General features: G+C 41.8%; 1 protein-coding gene across 1 annotated transcript in view; it reads right to left on the bottom strand.

Moving 5' to 3' along the window:
• The window catches only part of nbas (NBAS subunit of NRZ tethering complex), a 160,108-nt gene that overhangs the window by 70,741 nt on the left and 73,783 nt on the right, over positions 1 to 15,584 (bottom strand). The window contains exons 37-41 of the mRNA XM_042389831.1: positions 15,089 to 15,265; positions 14,450 to 14,563; positions 13,095 to 13,218; positions 5,720 to 5,796; positions 4,586 to 4,723 (exon numbers count right to left, since the gene is read on the bottom strand). Of these exons, the coding sequence (XP_042245765.1) occupies positions 4,586 to 4,723; positions 5,720 to 5,796; positions 13,095 to 13,218; positions 14,450 to 14,563; positions 15,089 to 15,265 (630 nt within the window). The remainder of the gene's footprint in view (positions 1 to 4,585; positions 4,724 to 5,719; positions 5,797 to 13,094; positions 13,219 to 14,449; positions 14,564 to 15,088; positions 15,266 to 15,584) is intronic.

Below are 15,584 nucleotides of genomic sequence, written 5' to 3'. Positions count from 1 at the left end.
TGTACATTGCTCTTTGCTAATAAGAAAGAGAGCAGAGAGGTAAACTAATAACAGATTTGGAGGCATCGGCACTTAGTGAATCTGTGTATTTTGCGAATCTGGGTGTCAGAACTCACAGTTCAGGACTCACAGGAGTCAGCTCCACCTTCCCAGATCTCGACTACTTCATGAGTACAATGCAAAAGCTACATAATTTAAGACTGAAACTGTTTTTTGTTTTTTTTCTTGAGGAAGCTCCTAGATTTGAATACCTCTTGGGCTGACCGGGGTGTCTTTGTGTGGAGTTTGCATATTTGTATGGGTTTCCCTCCACAGTCTACATGCATGTATGTTAGGGTCTCTGTGTTACTCCTATGACAACTTTTGACCAAAGCACTGACCTCAGAGCTTGAATTGGTCCCTGGGCTATGCTGTGGCTGCCCACTGCTGCTAGTTACAGTATGATGGGTCAAATACAGAGAGAATGTCCCCACCGGGATTTATAAAGTGTAACTTAACTTATATGCTACATGGTGCATTTTAAACATCAATTTAACTGAGATGAATTAGTATGCTTACAGTTAACAAATGAGACTATGGTCAAGAAAACATTTCTTGGTAGCCAATTGACCCCCTTTTTTATTTTTTAATGGCATAATTATTCCTTTAAAAATTTTAACTGGCTACATGTGGCATCTTTAGAGCGGCAAATGACAGATTAATCCTTTCTAGGGTCATTAAAAGAATCTTGACAGGCACCCTGATATGTTAATGTGTTCAATTGATGTGAAGATCTGGTTGTTCAGGGCTCACTGTATGCTTGTGTATTCTGCTCATTGATGGTGTACATTTTACAAGAGAAGTATGCAAAGACTTACAGGCACTAACAATCTTGCTATGTGGATGTTATTGCATGCTCATATTTTTACTTCGGAGATGCAACTCTGGTGCATGAGGTACATTTTGAGAATTGAGAAGTTGATTAGATTAATTTTATGTGACATGTATTTTATGATATAGCTGCTTTTAATATTTAAGTTAAGTGGTTAAGGTGGTTACTACTACTACTGTATGCTCTATTGTTAACAAATTAAGTGAATTGAGTTTAATTGAATGTTTGTTGTGCCTAAAGTTTCAAGTTTCTCTTTACAGGCAGCTTCAGCTCCAAAACCTTGACGTCTACAGCATAGTGGGGAAACATGCTGTTGATTGCAGCTTTAAAAACACATCAAACACCTCAAGTAAACCCTCAGAGAATTCAGTTCCTATTTGCAACTAAATGACTTCAGTGGCTTGAGTGTTTGGTGTCTTATTGCTTGGGTATGAAATTATGTGATAGTGACAAGAGAATTGAAAGAGAGTGAGAGTTATTGAGACACAGTGTTACTGCTCTTCAAATGGAGAGTGGGAAACACTTGGCGACAGCTTGACACACCACAATGCACACACACACACACACACATACACAAATACACCACCCGCTGTCACAAGAAAACAGATCCAACACCCTGACGCACACTAACATGTTAGCCAAAAGTATGCACACAAAAGACGGACAGAACATATACAAAAACCATAAAAACACATGCTTGGGTAAAAAGCATGTTCTTCTCCCTAACCTCATTTGCAATGCAAAGCAGGCGCGTCCGAGAAATTCAGATGGTGAAACACACATGCGAGCACCCTGTCATACATATCTGAAATTAAATATCACACACTGTACCATGTGTGCCATTAAAAGATAAGAGAGAGCGAGAGAGCTAAAGAAAGCACAAGAGAAATGTATAAAGTATGCACAGTCAAGATTGTATTGTGGAAAAGCCTGAGATTCGACAAGAGCGAGACAGGCCAATGGGGGGAAAAAAGACTCTAAAGAGAGCGTAGAAGGAGGGAGGATTGATAGCATAAGGACAACATGATACGGACAGAAAGAAGCAGCATTGAGACATATGAACACAGAACTGTCATGCTGACAAAGCAATTTATTAAACTTATCTGACAGAGTAAAAAATGAGGGAAAGGAGAAAGACAAAAATGAGGAAGACATACAGAGCACATACTGGAAGAGAGAAAAGGACTAGCTGGTGAATTTAGAGAACTAGGGTAGAGGGGTTGAAAGGTTTTCCTCCCTCTTGCTTCTCTCAGTGTTAGAGTAAAAGTTGCCACTGCCTCATCAATAAGAGCTGAGTGAAGTCAAGACCTGGAACACAACGATAACAAGCACTCACTCTGGTAGAACACACTAAAAAGAAAAAAAAAACCTCAAAGGAAATGACAGATAAAAAAAAAAAGTCAGCTAAAAATGAAGGTACAACTGCCAAAGTGTAGAGCAGAGAAGGAAAAGCTGTATATATTTTAAGTTAATGGACGTGAACTTCACTTGAGGCAGGTTGGGGAGTGATTACTGCCATTAGGATGCAGGGAGGATGTGTGTGTCAATGTGTGAGGATGAGCATGTGTGTTTGTGTGTGTGGTGTTGAGAATAACTTGTTAGTGTACTTGCGTGAGTGGGAGTGTTTGTACATTTGCGCGCAGTCCTGACCTTGAATGCCAGCTGGGACACACTTATCCACTTCTTTCATTGGTCTCTTTCCCGCTTCCGTTCTTTTCTTTCAACATTTTACCTCCCTCCTTCCACCTGGACTAAAACCCATGAGAGCGACGGTCCACTCAAGGAAAAGGTCAGAGCCATTTCTTCTCTTAACCTCCACCAATCACCCCGCAATACTGCTGCCACCACTATCCTCTTCTTCCCCTTCTCACTTGTTTATTCAGATCTTTTGTTCTTCACTTTCCTGGTTATTTTATCTCACTTTGTAAGAAGAAAAGGAACATAACGCGACTTATTATAGCCTGTTGTGGATACCTATAACTTGAACAGTTTCAGAAAATTACTCATGACACTAGTGTGTCACCACATTAAACAAATACATTTAATTTGCATTTGCATGGTCAATAAGAACCTAGATGTACGAGCCAGAGAACTATGAAAAATGCCTGGCTGCTATAATTAAGACATCTGGGTGGAAAACAATTTTACACACATATATTAGAACAAACACAAATACACACGCACAAACAAAAACAGACGCACATTCTGGTGGGGGTATTGGATAAAAGTATAGGTGAGTGAATTACTATTCTAATACAAGGATAATTATAGTTATTTTCAACCTGGGTGTTTTTTTTCCCCCAGTTTGTTCCATTATGATGACTTATTGCCTTAATTTGTACATCACTGTACAAAAGGCTTTTTGTACTTCCACTCTGCCAGGAACAAAGCTCTCCAACTCAGATGCCAAACAATGTTTGAGAGTGTGGACAGAAAAGTGATTAAGTGTCTTTTCAACACAGTGACACAGCCCACAATGCCCAAAATGACTTTCTGATTATCTGTGGCTTTAAAATTGTGTACATTGTTTGTATATAGTTTATTAAATACGCTAGAATGAGCACGGTTCATGTTGTGAGATGTTCTGTAAATAAAACATGATGTTTCTGATTGATGCCTCCCCCGCAATCATCCCTTTTGAGTCTACTAGTTGAGTTTCGGTGCAACGCAGACGACACCCTAATTTACACTTAAAGTCAGGCACAATCGCTTTTGTCTCTCTCAATGGTCTGAATGACATCGAAATTTGGATGCAGCATAATTACCTAAAACTGCTCAAAAAGTGAGGTACACCTAATTGGCAGCAGATCATCCATTAACTAAATAACCTTCCCACTAATAATACCCCAATATTGCCCTCCTCTCAGAGTTTTTGTCATGTTTGACAGTCAGCTCTATTTTAAACTCACAAAACAATGTCTATTTCAACCTCGTTGCCATACATGTAGCTGCTGTAGAAACTTTTCTGCCACTACCTGATGCTGATTGAATAGTTAAACACTTTGCTACATGCAAGATTCATTACTATATTGCTCTCTTCTATGCTTTGCCTGCAGTTCTCTTTTCACACTCCAATACTGACATAATACAGCTGCATGTGTTCTAATACAGACCTCTGCTAAATATAATAATACATCTGTTTAGTCTCACACTAACATTGAAACTTAAACACAGAATCAATGGTTCAGCTTGCTTTTGCTCTGCTAGTTCTTCCAGTAACCCTGCAACACACTTAAACCATGGGTGACAGAGCTTTTTGTTGCGGTGCTCCTTGGCTGTAAAACGCTGTAACTAGAGAGCTAAAACCGAGCCTCTTAGGTTTCAAGAAACTTCTTCAAAGCCTTTCTGTTTGAAACAGATCAATGTTCAGGGGCCGCTGTTGCAGACACAGCTTTAAACTTTGGATTTCCTATCCACATGACAAATACCTGCTGTTTTTAGACTTTGTCTGTATCTTATTATCTTTTTTTTGTTTTGGTCATGCTCGTTTTATCTTGTAGTATTTGTCTTAGGAATGTGTAGCCTTTTGGCTTTGGAAGAGCAAATTATATGTAGAATGTATCATTTTTAACATTAATTTCAACCTCATAATGGTATTTCGAAGAAGGATGGAGGTGCACGGAGACTCTGATAGCACACAACCAAATACAGTACCTTCACTCACTCAACCACCCACCCACTCAAACACATAACTGTACTGGTGTTCCAGCTAACCTGGTATAGAGTGTGGTTCTTATCCTTGAAGCAGGGCATGAGGCGGGTGTAGATCTGCAGGGAGTAGTAGTAGGCAGCCAGTTGGAGGGACAAGGCAGAGTGACACTGTTTCTCAAAACACCTGTTGGCATCCAGTACCTGGATTGATGGACAGATAGGAGAAGAAAGTAAGTGAGATGCTGTCATCACAACATTTTTATACTGGCTGTAGGAGAGACAAAAAGGGGAAAAATGCACTTGAAAGGATGTTTGGAGCTGTTGTCATGACTGTTTCACTATAACTGGTTGTTCTTTTTCTGGAATGTAAATCAGCCCTGACAAAAGTTTAATCATTTGTAGGTCAGTCAACCAGCACAAAGGATCCATGTGTCAAATTATACTTTGCCATTTCTCCTTTCAATATCACAGATAAAACTAAGCACCAACACAGCATCTCTCTGTGTTTTGATCTCATCTCACACAGTCAGACAGTTTGTCAGTAACGTCAGTCTAATCTGAGGGGAGCTAACAAGCTCTCCAGGAAATACAGTATCTATGTAATATCTACTCCAACAGTTTACGGTTTCACTGGTGATACGGCAAGTGTTGAGACTCATGAGGTATTTCAGTACCTCAACTTGAACACAATCTACTGCAGTCACCAGTAGGTTTCTCTGTATTGCATTTTTATTGTCTTAACTATCAGAGGACACTGACTGTTCCTCTGGCACCAAACAGCCACACCTTGAATAAACATGAAGTCATAGATTAAGAGACAAGGTGGGTGGCAAGAGCAGGTAGGGGGAACCGATGGATGTTTATAGAGTCTAAGTGAATGTTGATTGAACTGAGAAAGACATTCAACTATTTGAGACACGAGAATCTGATGTGATACTTTTGATGAACTACTACAATTATGAGCCATTCTGGCACCAATTTAAGTACGATTTTGATTTTGACACATTGATGACACAGACTGTCTAGCACAATAGCTCATCTATATAGAAAGGTAAGGAATCAATAGCGGACATGGATTTACTCAGCCATTTGCCAGAACTTCAATAAAGTACTATCACACTTACATTCACACAAAGACAAGAGTGTTTGACTGTGTGTCTAAAATAAAGCTGTGTGTGCGTGACTGTGTCCACCTACCTGAGGCAGGGCCAGTAAGTAGGACAGAGCCAGCATCATGTCCCTGGGAAATGCATCATTGGCCAGCTGCAGCAAAACTGGAAAGGATGGAGGGATGGAGGGAGAGAGAGAGAGAGGGAAGAAAATACTTTAACTAAAGCACTGAGGATTAACAACCAACCCTCCCTTCTTGGACGAGTCTCATCTCACGTTTGTTGAATGCAGACGACAGTGCCTGTCAGAATACACCTCTCTGAGGGCCAGACAAAAGAGAGGGAAGGTAAAAATAGAGGGAGAGGAGAAGAAAGGGGGAGACAAATTCAAGTAGCGTCATTAAAAATCCCCCCTGAGTTCTGGGATTCTGTCCATCTTCTTGCCTGGCTATTGTGTGCATTCTTGTGTGTGTGTGTGTGTGTTTGCATATGTTGACCACAAATGTTGGTTGTGTGTGTGTATGTGCACTTGTGTGCACTTATGGTTTCTTGCACAAAAAGTATTCATTATTCAAAGAGTAAGTATATGCCCACTTCTAATAAGTGCACTCCGGATGACTCCAAACTTCTTCTAAGTGCACTTTAAAGATGAGTCCCCTGAATGCAGAATTAGCCTATGCATATCTATTGACAGCGAAGACAGGAGAGTTTTGATTATAAGAGTCTGTGTTTAACTAGTCCATTTGAACCAGTGATCTGGCAGACTTGGTTATGTAAACTGGGGATAAGTAGTTTCCAGCAAAAATATTTCCTGGGCAATCTATTACTGTGTCCCAATTTCATAATACATACTCAAGGTATACAGTATATATTATACACCAATTAAAGGAGACATATGCACATTTCCAATTCTATATTTATATTCTGGGGCTCTGCTGGAATATCTTTGCATGATTTATAATTCAAAAAAGTCCTAATTTATCTTTTACTGGCCCTCCACCAGCCCCTCAGTTGAGCCTCTGTCTGAAACAGGCCGTTTTAGCTCCTGTCTTTTTAAGCCCCCCCCAATGAACCCACTCTGTTCTGATTGGTTAGCTCCCTTAAGTTGCCCGTCGGCAGGATTCCGCCAGTTCCGGAGGCTACGTAAACACACACAAGTAGTCAGATTTCACTTCTTTTTCACATTCTTTACTCAAAACGGAAACTTCCCAAATACACGCATACATGTTTGAGGCCGAATCCAATCCGGAATATACGAGTTGACAACATGAACAACCCATGGAACTTTAGTGACAAAGGCTACAGAACAGATGGCTGCTTGCTGGCATGCACGAACAATCTGACATCATCACAAGGAAGAAGATATCACATTGCAAACAGAGTGTTCCAAGCACATTGAAGCCTTGGCTTTGACTTTCAGGGAGCATTTTTACATACGTTCACCTCAAGTTTTGGACCTTTGACCATGTTTAACATAGACATCCAACATCATAACAGAGTAAAAATTCCAGAAGATCACAAAAGCATATGCCCCCTTTAAATATGACAGTTAATTCTTGACTTTGGAAATAGTATTTTGACAAAACAATTCCAACTCAAGGCCCACTTACTAGCTTTTTCCAGAGCTGTGAAAAAAATCATAACAGCTACTGACCTTTGCTTGTCAATAACAGAGCTGAAATAAGTCAATTAATTGACTTGACAGAAAAATAATCTGCAACAATTCTGGTAATCGATTAGTAATTAGATTTAATTATTTCAGCAGAAATGGCAAAACTCACTGGTTCCAACTTCTCAAATGTGAATATTCTGTTCTTTGTCTTCTGTGATAGTAAACTGAATCTGTGGGCCGAGAAGTGACGGTGGATGCAAGCGGGGCAGAGGAAAAGGTTAGCAGTAAGTTGTCAGTCTGGCAGTAAATGTACAGTACAGACTACAGTGTGTCAGTTAATAAATGCTAAAAAGTCTGTGTTGTTTCCCCAAATGCTGGAAAAGTGAAGGAGGTTAGCTCCAAAGTTAGCAACAATGGGTTAGCCTAACCTGAAGACACAAAACAGAGAAATACAGAACAGAGAAACGTGTGGCTGCCGAGTTTACTGTGCACTCTATCCCATTACATCCCCCCCCCCCCATTAATAATGAACATAATGGTTTACAGTATTTACTGCTATGATAAAATATTCTGTTTTCATAGTAAGTATGCAATAAATCGATGTACTTGAATGTTTTGCACGGATAGGTAATAATGTAATACATGTGCCAAAGGACATCTAACTTTCAAATGCTACTGCCTCACAAGAGAGGTGAAAGCTTTTTCCCAAACATTCAAACATTTCCTCTAGCTGTGTCACCACCATCTGCAAACAGTTTTAATATTCTGCAGCTGTGAGTAGTCCTCCATTTCCTTTGTGCATTGCATTGTGGGAAAACAATGTACATCAGCAGCATACTCAAAAATCCAAATATTTTAGTAAGCTTACTGACTGACTTGATTTTGTCACTTTTCCAGTTTGAACACAATACATACTCAAAACCTGCTTAGGAGTAGCATTAAGGAATTGGGGCACAGCCCATGCTTTTCTAGTGCCTTTAAGGCTGATGGTATTTGGAGTCTAGACAGAGCTTTGAGCATGGGGATGAACTTTTATCCGTAGCTGCTGGGCCCAGAGACCACAACAGGCAGACAAACACAGAAAGAAACACACACATACACACACACACACACACACACAACTACATTCATTTAACTACGTTCATTTTACTCAATGAACAACACACACTGCAAACACACAGACTCTCTTAGTAAATCACTCACTCACTCACTTATTCAGTCACTCCAAGGAAACAGTGGGAGAGAGCAGAGAGAAGCAGAGGCAGACAGAATCACTTTGTAGTCTCAGACCCAAGGAGAACAAAAGCCTGTGTTGGTGATAAAAGTTGAGACAAAATGGAACAGACAGAGAAAAGTAGAGCATGGACAGTGGGAGAGAAGAAGAGGTAGGGGCAAAGGGAGACACATATACTGCAGAACTAAAATGCACGCTAATATGCATATGTGCACACACAGGCCTGTATCTGACACATATGATTGGAGGTTTAGCATGTGCACATGTAGTTATGTTTGAGCAGGGGTGGAGTGATGCACCAGTTTAAAGAGCCATAACAGCTCTCTTAAGCGGAGTGCCCACCCTCCTCCTTTTCTCGTTTTTCTCTCCCCTCCTCTCCTACCCCCCGGGTTTCAATGAGCTACACCTCAGAATGAGCTGATTACACGCCTCTCTAAAGCTACTGATACCATCGGGACAGGAATTACCAGAGGGGTAAACACACACACACAGAATAGATAACCCTGACTTAAAAGCATACAGTATTTCTGCTTGTGAGAGAGAGGGAAACAGAGAGAGTGATAAAGGGGCGCCACGTAGAGGAGAGGGTTGTATGAGATTGGGTGTGTTTCTGTGTGTGTGTGTGTGTGTCTGGTTTCTGAGTTTTGTGTGTCCTCACATGCATACACTCTCCTGCTCCTGCGTCAGCTAAATCAGGCATATTGTTAGCGGAATGGTGAGACAGTGACTTATTACTATTTCACTTGCGTAGGCAGTGTGAAAAACAACTGATTATGGTCCGGTCAACGTTCGGCCAATGGCATGCACATGATGTGTGTGTGTGTGCGCAGAATGTAGTCAGGTATGTGCACATGTATGTGTGTGTGTGTGTCTCTCTCTGTTCCTCCTCACACCAAGTTGTCTGCTTCTGCCCCTTACTCAGCTCAATCCTATTGAGTCACTTTCCACTTGTGTCATCATTAATTACTTCCACCTTATCTGGGCCAGGTGAAAAAATCAATATATTTATTTTCTTAAAGGCCATCTCCTAGTCTGTTTTTGAGGACAGCCGGCGTGGCAGGCCGATACGGGAGTCATTAATCGAAGGTTGTTATCGGACGCAATGCCGTCCAGACCAGCTTTTCTCTTTCTCGACACGTCGCACTCCGCAGCAGCTCTGAAGGGAAGGTGACTTTTAAGAAAAGAGATATTCATTTGAAAGACAGCAGCACAGAGAGAGAGAGAGAGAGAGAGAGAGAGAGAGAGAGAGAGAGAGAGAGAGCTTGGATTTGGTGGAATGTGTGAGTGTGTGAATGCATTTATGTGTGAGTGAGAGAGTTGTGTGTATGCATATCGAAGCGTTGGCACTCCATGGACAAAGTGTGGTCCTTGCATTTCTTCAGTGGTCATGTATTAGTATTCAAAAACACACACATACACACACTTTATTTTTGTAAAGGCATTGATTTTGGCGAGCAGCTGTGATCCATCACGCTGCATGGCCTTGATGTTTTGACTTGATGCTATCTCTCTGGTATCGCCGCGGTGACACGTCATTATTTACTGTTGCCGTGGGATGCATGGGTATACATTAATTAATCAATAGGAGGCTATTCTTCCCATGTTGTCCCCTAGTCCACCACATATGGGCTCCCTGGCTAGACAGATGAGGAAAGGAGAGGGCAGAGTGAGGAGGGACGGTGGGGAATGCTCACACTGCAGCGTGGACTTGTTAGCAGAGACATGGAGGAATATAAAGCAGTGTCCTACAGGCTGAGGACGGATGTAAAGGATGCAAAGCTACGCTACGGGGACAGAGTGGACTTCCAGCAACATGACTCCAGGTGCATGTGGCAGGGTCTGCGGACTGTAACGGACTACAAGAACAGGTGATCCCCAATAGTGGGAGGCATAATTTCGAGGCATCTCCAGATGGGCTCTCAAGTCCTGCGCTGACGTCCTGACTCCAGTGTTTGCATCCATCTTCAACCTCTTTCTGGTGCAGTCCATGGTCCCCACATGCTTCAAGGGTTCCACTATTGCACCTGTGCCAAAGATTGCTTCCTCTGCCTGCCTGAATGATTATTGTCCAGTTAGCCTCACCTCAGTAGCCATGAAGTGCTTTGAGAGGTTAGTAAAGGACTACATCTGCTCCTCTCTACCGAGCACCATAGACCCCCTGCAATCTGCCTACTGCCCAAACCAATCCACGGATGACGCCATCTCCCAGGTACTGCACACCACACTCTCCCATCTTGACAACAGGGGAGGAGACTATGTTAGATTGCTGTTCATAGACTTTAGCTCAGCATTCAACACTACTGGCCCATCCAGGCTGGTCAGTAAACTAACTAACCTGGGTCTAAACAACCCTGTGTGCATCTGGATCCTGGATTTTCTGATCAGTCAACCTCAGGTGGTCAGGGTGGGCGGACACACCTCCAACCCTCTTGCCCTCAGCACTGGGGCCCCCCAAGATTCGGTGCTGAGCCCTCTGCTGTATTCCTCATACACACACGACTGTGTGGCCAAACAAAACTCCAACACCATCATAAAGTTTGCTGACAAGACAGTTGTAGTGGGCCAGACCTCGAATGATGATGAGTCAGCCCATCTGGAGGAGGTGGCAGGCCTGTTGCATTGGTGGCCAATCACCTCTCAATGAACGTCAGTAAAACCAAGGAGCTGATTGTAGACTATGCCAGGAAACAACAGAGGTCTTACACCCCACTGCAAATCAGCGGGACTGCAGTGAGGAGCTTTAAGTACCTCAGTGTGCATTTTACCGAGGACTTAACATGGACTACACATATTGACACTATGACAGCAAAGGCAAGACAGCGCCTGTATCACTTCAGACAGCTGAGGAAATTCAAGGTCTCACAAAACGTCCAGCTATCCTTCTACTCTGCTGCAGTGCAGAGCATCCTGATAGGGAGCCTAACCACCTGGTATGGAAACACCTCCTCTTGGGACAGGATGGCCCTGCAGAGGATTGTGCGATCGGCTGAGCGCACTACAGGTGCCACACTCCCCTCCATGCAGAGCCTATACCAAAGGAGGAGTGTAAGCAGAGCTAGGAGGATAGTAAGGGACCCCCACCACCCAAGCAATGGACTGTTTATGTGGCTGCAATCAGGCAAACACCTGCGTAGCCACAAATCCCACACTGAGAGACTGAGGAAGAGTTTCTTCCCACGGGCTATCAGAGCCATGAACAGTGAACAATAAACTCTTGAAGGACTATATACCCAAGGACATTCACCTATGTATACTATACTATACCTTACACTACTACCATTTAAATATTGTTGCCACATTCTCTGCACTGTTTAGCATATAACCATGTTTACTATTTTTGCTCACAACTGCTATTTAAATACTGTTGTCTCTTTATCAATAGTTTTATTTTTCTATTGTTTTATTGTTGGTTCTTCCATTCATAGATACAGGTATAGATTTTGTAAATAATAGTTTAGCTTTTATAATTTCTTGAACTTGCATTGTCTGGGAGTTTGACACAACAACATGTCATCATACATACTTGTATGCATATGTGACAAATAAAATCTCTTGAAATCTTGAAATCTCTTGAGAACACAGAATTACCCTTCGCTCTCTTCAAATATCACAACTTCACTAAGATGAAGCAGTGACTAACACTTCACTCTATTTCACGCTATCTCAGAACATTCAGAAAGCACTTTCTTAGGGATTTTCTTCTTTTTAAAAATTTTTGAATTAAAAAAAAGAGGAAGAAAAGCACTTATAAATTCTGGAAAAGCTCACAATAAATGTTGCCAAATCAAAATCAATGTGAGGGCTCAAATGAGCACAAAATATTCAAACTATATCACAACAGATTTGGATATCAAGAGCGATGTTTAGGACCAAATTATGCAGTGAGCAGCTACACGCAATTCTTTCATTCATTTCATCACTTTCAGCTTTCACATTAAAACAGGACAGACACTACATGTTTGTTTTTACTCTTGTACGTTTTACTCGGCTTTTCTGCACAGCTGAAACATACGACTTCTATGCTCACACTGTATGGATCAATCCACATGTCACAATGTGGGTGATCACGCTGAAAGTGAACCCGGAACCCCTGATTGGTTTTGTCTGTTGTCAATTCCAATAAAGTTAATTCACACAAGACGTCCTCATAAATGTTGATAATAAAAAAGCAGGCAGTTTAACTTTGTGACATTGTTTGTCTTTTCTAGACTGAAGTTCAGTTTTATTTCTAGAATTTGTAAAATACTAGTCATAGTATTAAAACAAGCTCACCACAGCTTATAATGCCATGAAGGGAATTGGACCGTGAAACTGCTCAAACTGCAAGATACCAATCAAAATTTCAGACATGCCATAAATCCATCAAGATTGTTGTTTGTTTGGGCATTTAATCAGGCATAAAAACAATCTGGCAAAAATATACTGTAGCCCAATTCTGAAATAAATCGAGGCAACCAAATCTGGGTTAAAATTAAATATAATCTGTACAGTGTCCATCTGGCATAACATGGGTTCCATCAAGAGAAAGATCACATTGTACTTTATCCATCTGAATAAGTATGTCTGTGTATGTGAAGGTCTGTCTGCTTACATGTAGGCTTTTTTGTGAACGCTTACCCTCTGTAGCAGGAAACGGGGTTTGTCCTTCAGTTTTGGCTTCGGCCAGTTTACCGGTCCTCAGCAAAACCTCAGCAAAGTTTTCCGGCGGCATGTCTCTGCAGGATGAATACACGTCTTGACTCTAAAAAAAAAAGAAAAAGAAAAGAACAGAGAACAAAGAGAGTGATAAAGAAACACATTATACTTATCATTGTTCTGAGGGAATCCCCGCAGTCGGGGGAGCAGATCAGAAAATGACACAAGGAGATGTGATTGAGGTGATTGAGTGTCTTAATTCCCAGGGAGTCAGACAAATGAGAGATGGAGTAAACAAATGAACTTCAGAGCCAAATAAAGTGTTTCAACACAGGGCCTTTTGATAATTCATTTATAGGATTCTTGTACGCCGAGTTATTCCTCAAGTGTCTGATAGGTGAACAATGAAATTTGCGCTCTCGCTGGCTTTAGAGCTATCACTTTAACACAGAAAGTTCCCTGTCTATCTTTGCCGCTCTCCCTCGATCCATCTTTCTGTCTTGTTGCATTTGTCTCTCTTTCTCTCTCAATCAGCCTCTCCTCCCTCCCCACTTCCTTCATTGGAACTGTTAAGGTAAAAAACAATCCCATTGATCAGCCGGCTCATAGACAGATGGACGTGGGGAGCCATTATTGGTAGATGGATGATGGAAGATGGATGAATGTTGGAGATGGAGCGGAGGAAGGGATTTGGAGAGGCCTATTAAAATGTCATGAGAAGAGATGTATCGGCCTTCTCTGTTTCCCCTCGCGTCCACTCTTTTAGCTATCCACATGATTTGTGTGTGTGTGTAAAAAGCCCAGTCATAGCCCAGGGCGACCATTTTCTAGGCATAAAGGTCAAACTACTCCTTTCCTTACTTTTGCTCTTTTCTACTTCCATAACTCCTTCTGTGGACATTCTTTTCCTTTTGATTTTTACAATATTCATCTCCGCCCCTCTATGTAATACACACAGCACCTCTACTGTTATATTTCATATTTTCACCACATCTCCAGCTTTGTTGGCTGTTACGCCATCATTCTTAAATTTATCTCTTCCCATTTCCATGCATCCGTCTTTTCCTGCGCTGTTAGTACTTCCAAATTGCTTTTGGCATAAAGATAACTTAGTCTGAAATCAATATTCGTTTTCTCTCAACACTGTTTTTGAAGGAATTTATAAGTCATAGGAGGAAAAAAAAAAATCTAATTAAATGTCTTAAGTCATGAACCTACTCAGGCATTTTTGCTGGAACTTATGAAGGTAGCCTGAGGTAACATGGAAAAATAACAGAAATGTAAAAGGAAGAAAAAAAATAATGAGCCATGAGACACACTGAGCTAAAGCCACTCACCGGGTCTACATAGGAGTCATCAATGATTTCTTGATAAAAGGGGCTACAGCCTTGACGCTCCAGGTTGGAGTTCTCACACGCCCCTTCCTGACTACTGGCTCCAGCATCGTGACCCTGAGGAGCCATCAAAACATCATTAAACTTTCACAACATGCCCACAGCACTGTCATCTCTCTCTGTCCCACAACTCACATCCTCTCTGTTTTTCTCTTTCCTTATAAAACCTGTGACCACAACCACCAGATATTGAAATATTCAACAGGCGGGCCAATTAATTATGCAAGACATGAGCTTGATTGGTTGTTTTTGGATGAGGCAGATGAGGTCTGTGAGCGAGGGTGTGTGAGATATGGGAGCACGGGCAGACGTGTGACAGACTGTCTGTTCACGCACACAAGCGGTCGCGCACACACACACACACACACACACACACACACACACACACACACACACACACAGACTGTGTAGCCCAGGACCTATGGAGTTTTTAAAAAGCATACAACATACAACATCAATACATCGATCTTGCCTTTTACATCCAGCTACTGCTTACACATTCATAAACACATTTAGACCCACAAGTAAGTTCATTCATTAGGAACTTCACCGCTGATCGCATAAAAGATCAAGTGTTCTTACATGCAGAGGCCGGAGGTAGTTGAGGGATTCCTTCCACCAGCGGTGATCACTGACTGCGGTCAGCACAGCCTTAGTGGTCACTCCGGTAGTGGTCAACACTTCCATGGTCTTAGCTGTAGTCCTGTGCAGCAAATCTCCTGCTGTCCCCACAGAGGAGCCCACAGTGGGAGTGCAGGCCTGGGGCCAAGCGGTTGACAGCAGTGACAGAATGGGCAAAAAAAAAAAAAAAAAAATATGACAGCCACGTTATTCTAATGCGTCAGTCTGGTGTCTCTGCAGTAGCAGCCACAGAGAAGTCTCCCCAACTTTCATTTATCCTACTCTGGTGCTACAGGATCCTCTAAACATTTCCTTTTTTGCAAATGAAAAGGCGGCATCAGAGGATTTCTGTGATCGCTACATCTGTATTGTTATATTAGACCAAAGTGGACTCTCAGTGTGGTGTTAGAAATGGTTGTTTTCTGGGTTTTTTTCATTAGGTACTTGAGAGAGTCAC

Source organism: Thunnus maccoyii, chromosome 17, assembly GCF_910596095.1.
Source record: "Thunnus maccoyii chromosome 17, fThuMac1.1, whole genome shotgun sequence".
Lineage (NCBI taxonomy): Eukaryota > Metazoa > Chordata > Actinopteri > Scombriformes > Scombridae > Thunnus > Thunnus maccoyii.
Note: the sequence above shows the minus strand (reverse complement) of the source record. Positions and strands in the feature narration are given on the sequence as shown.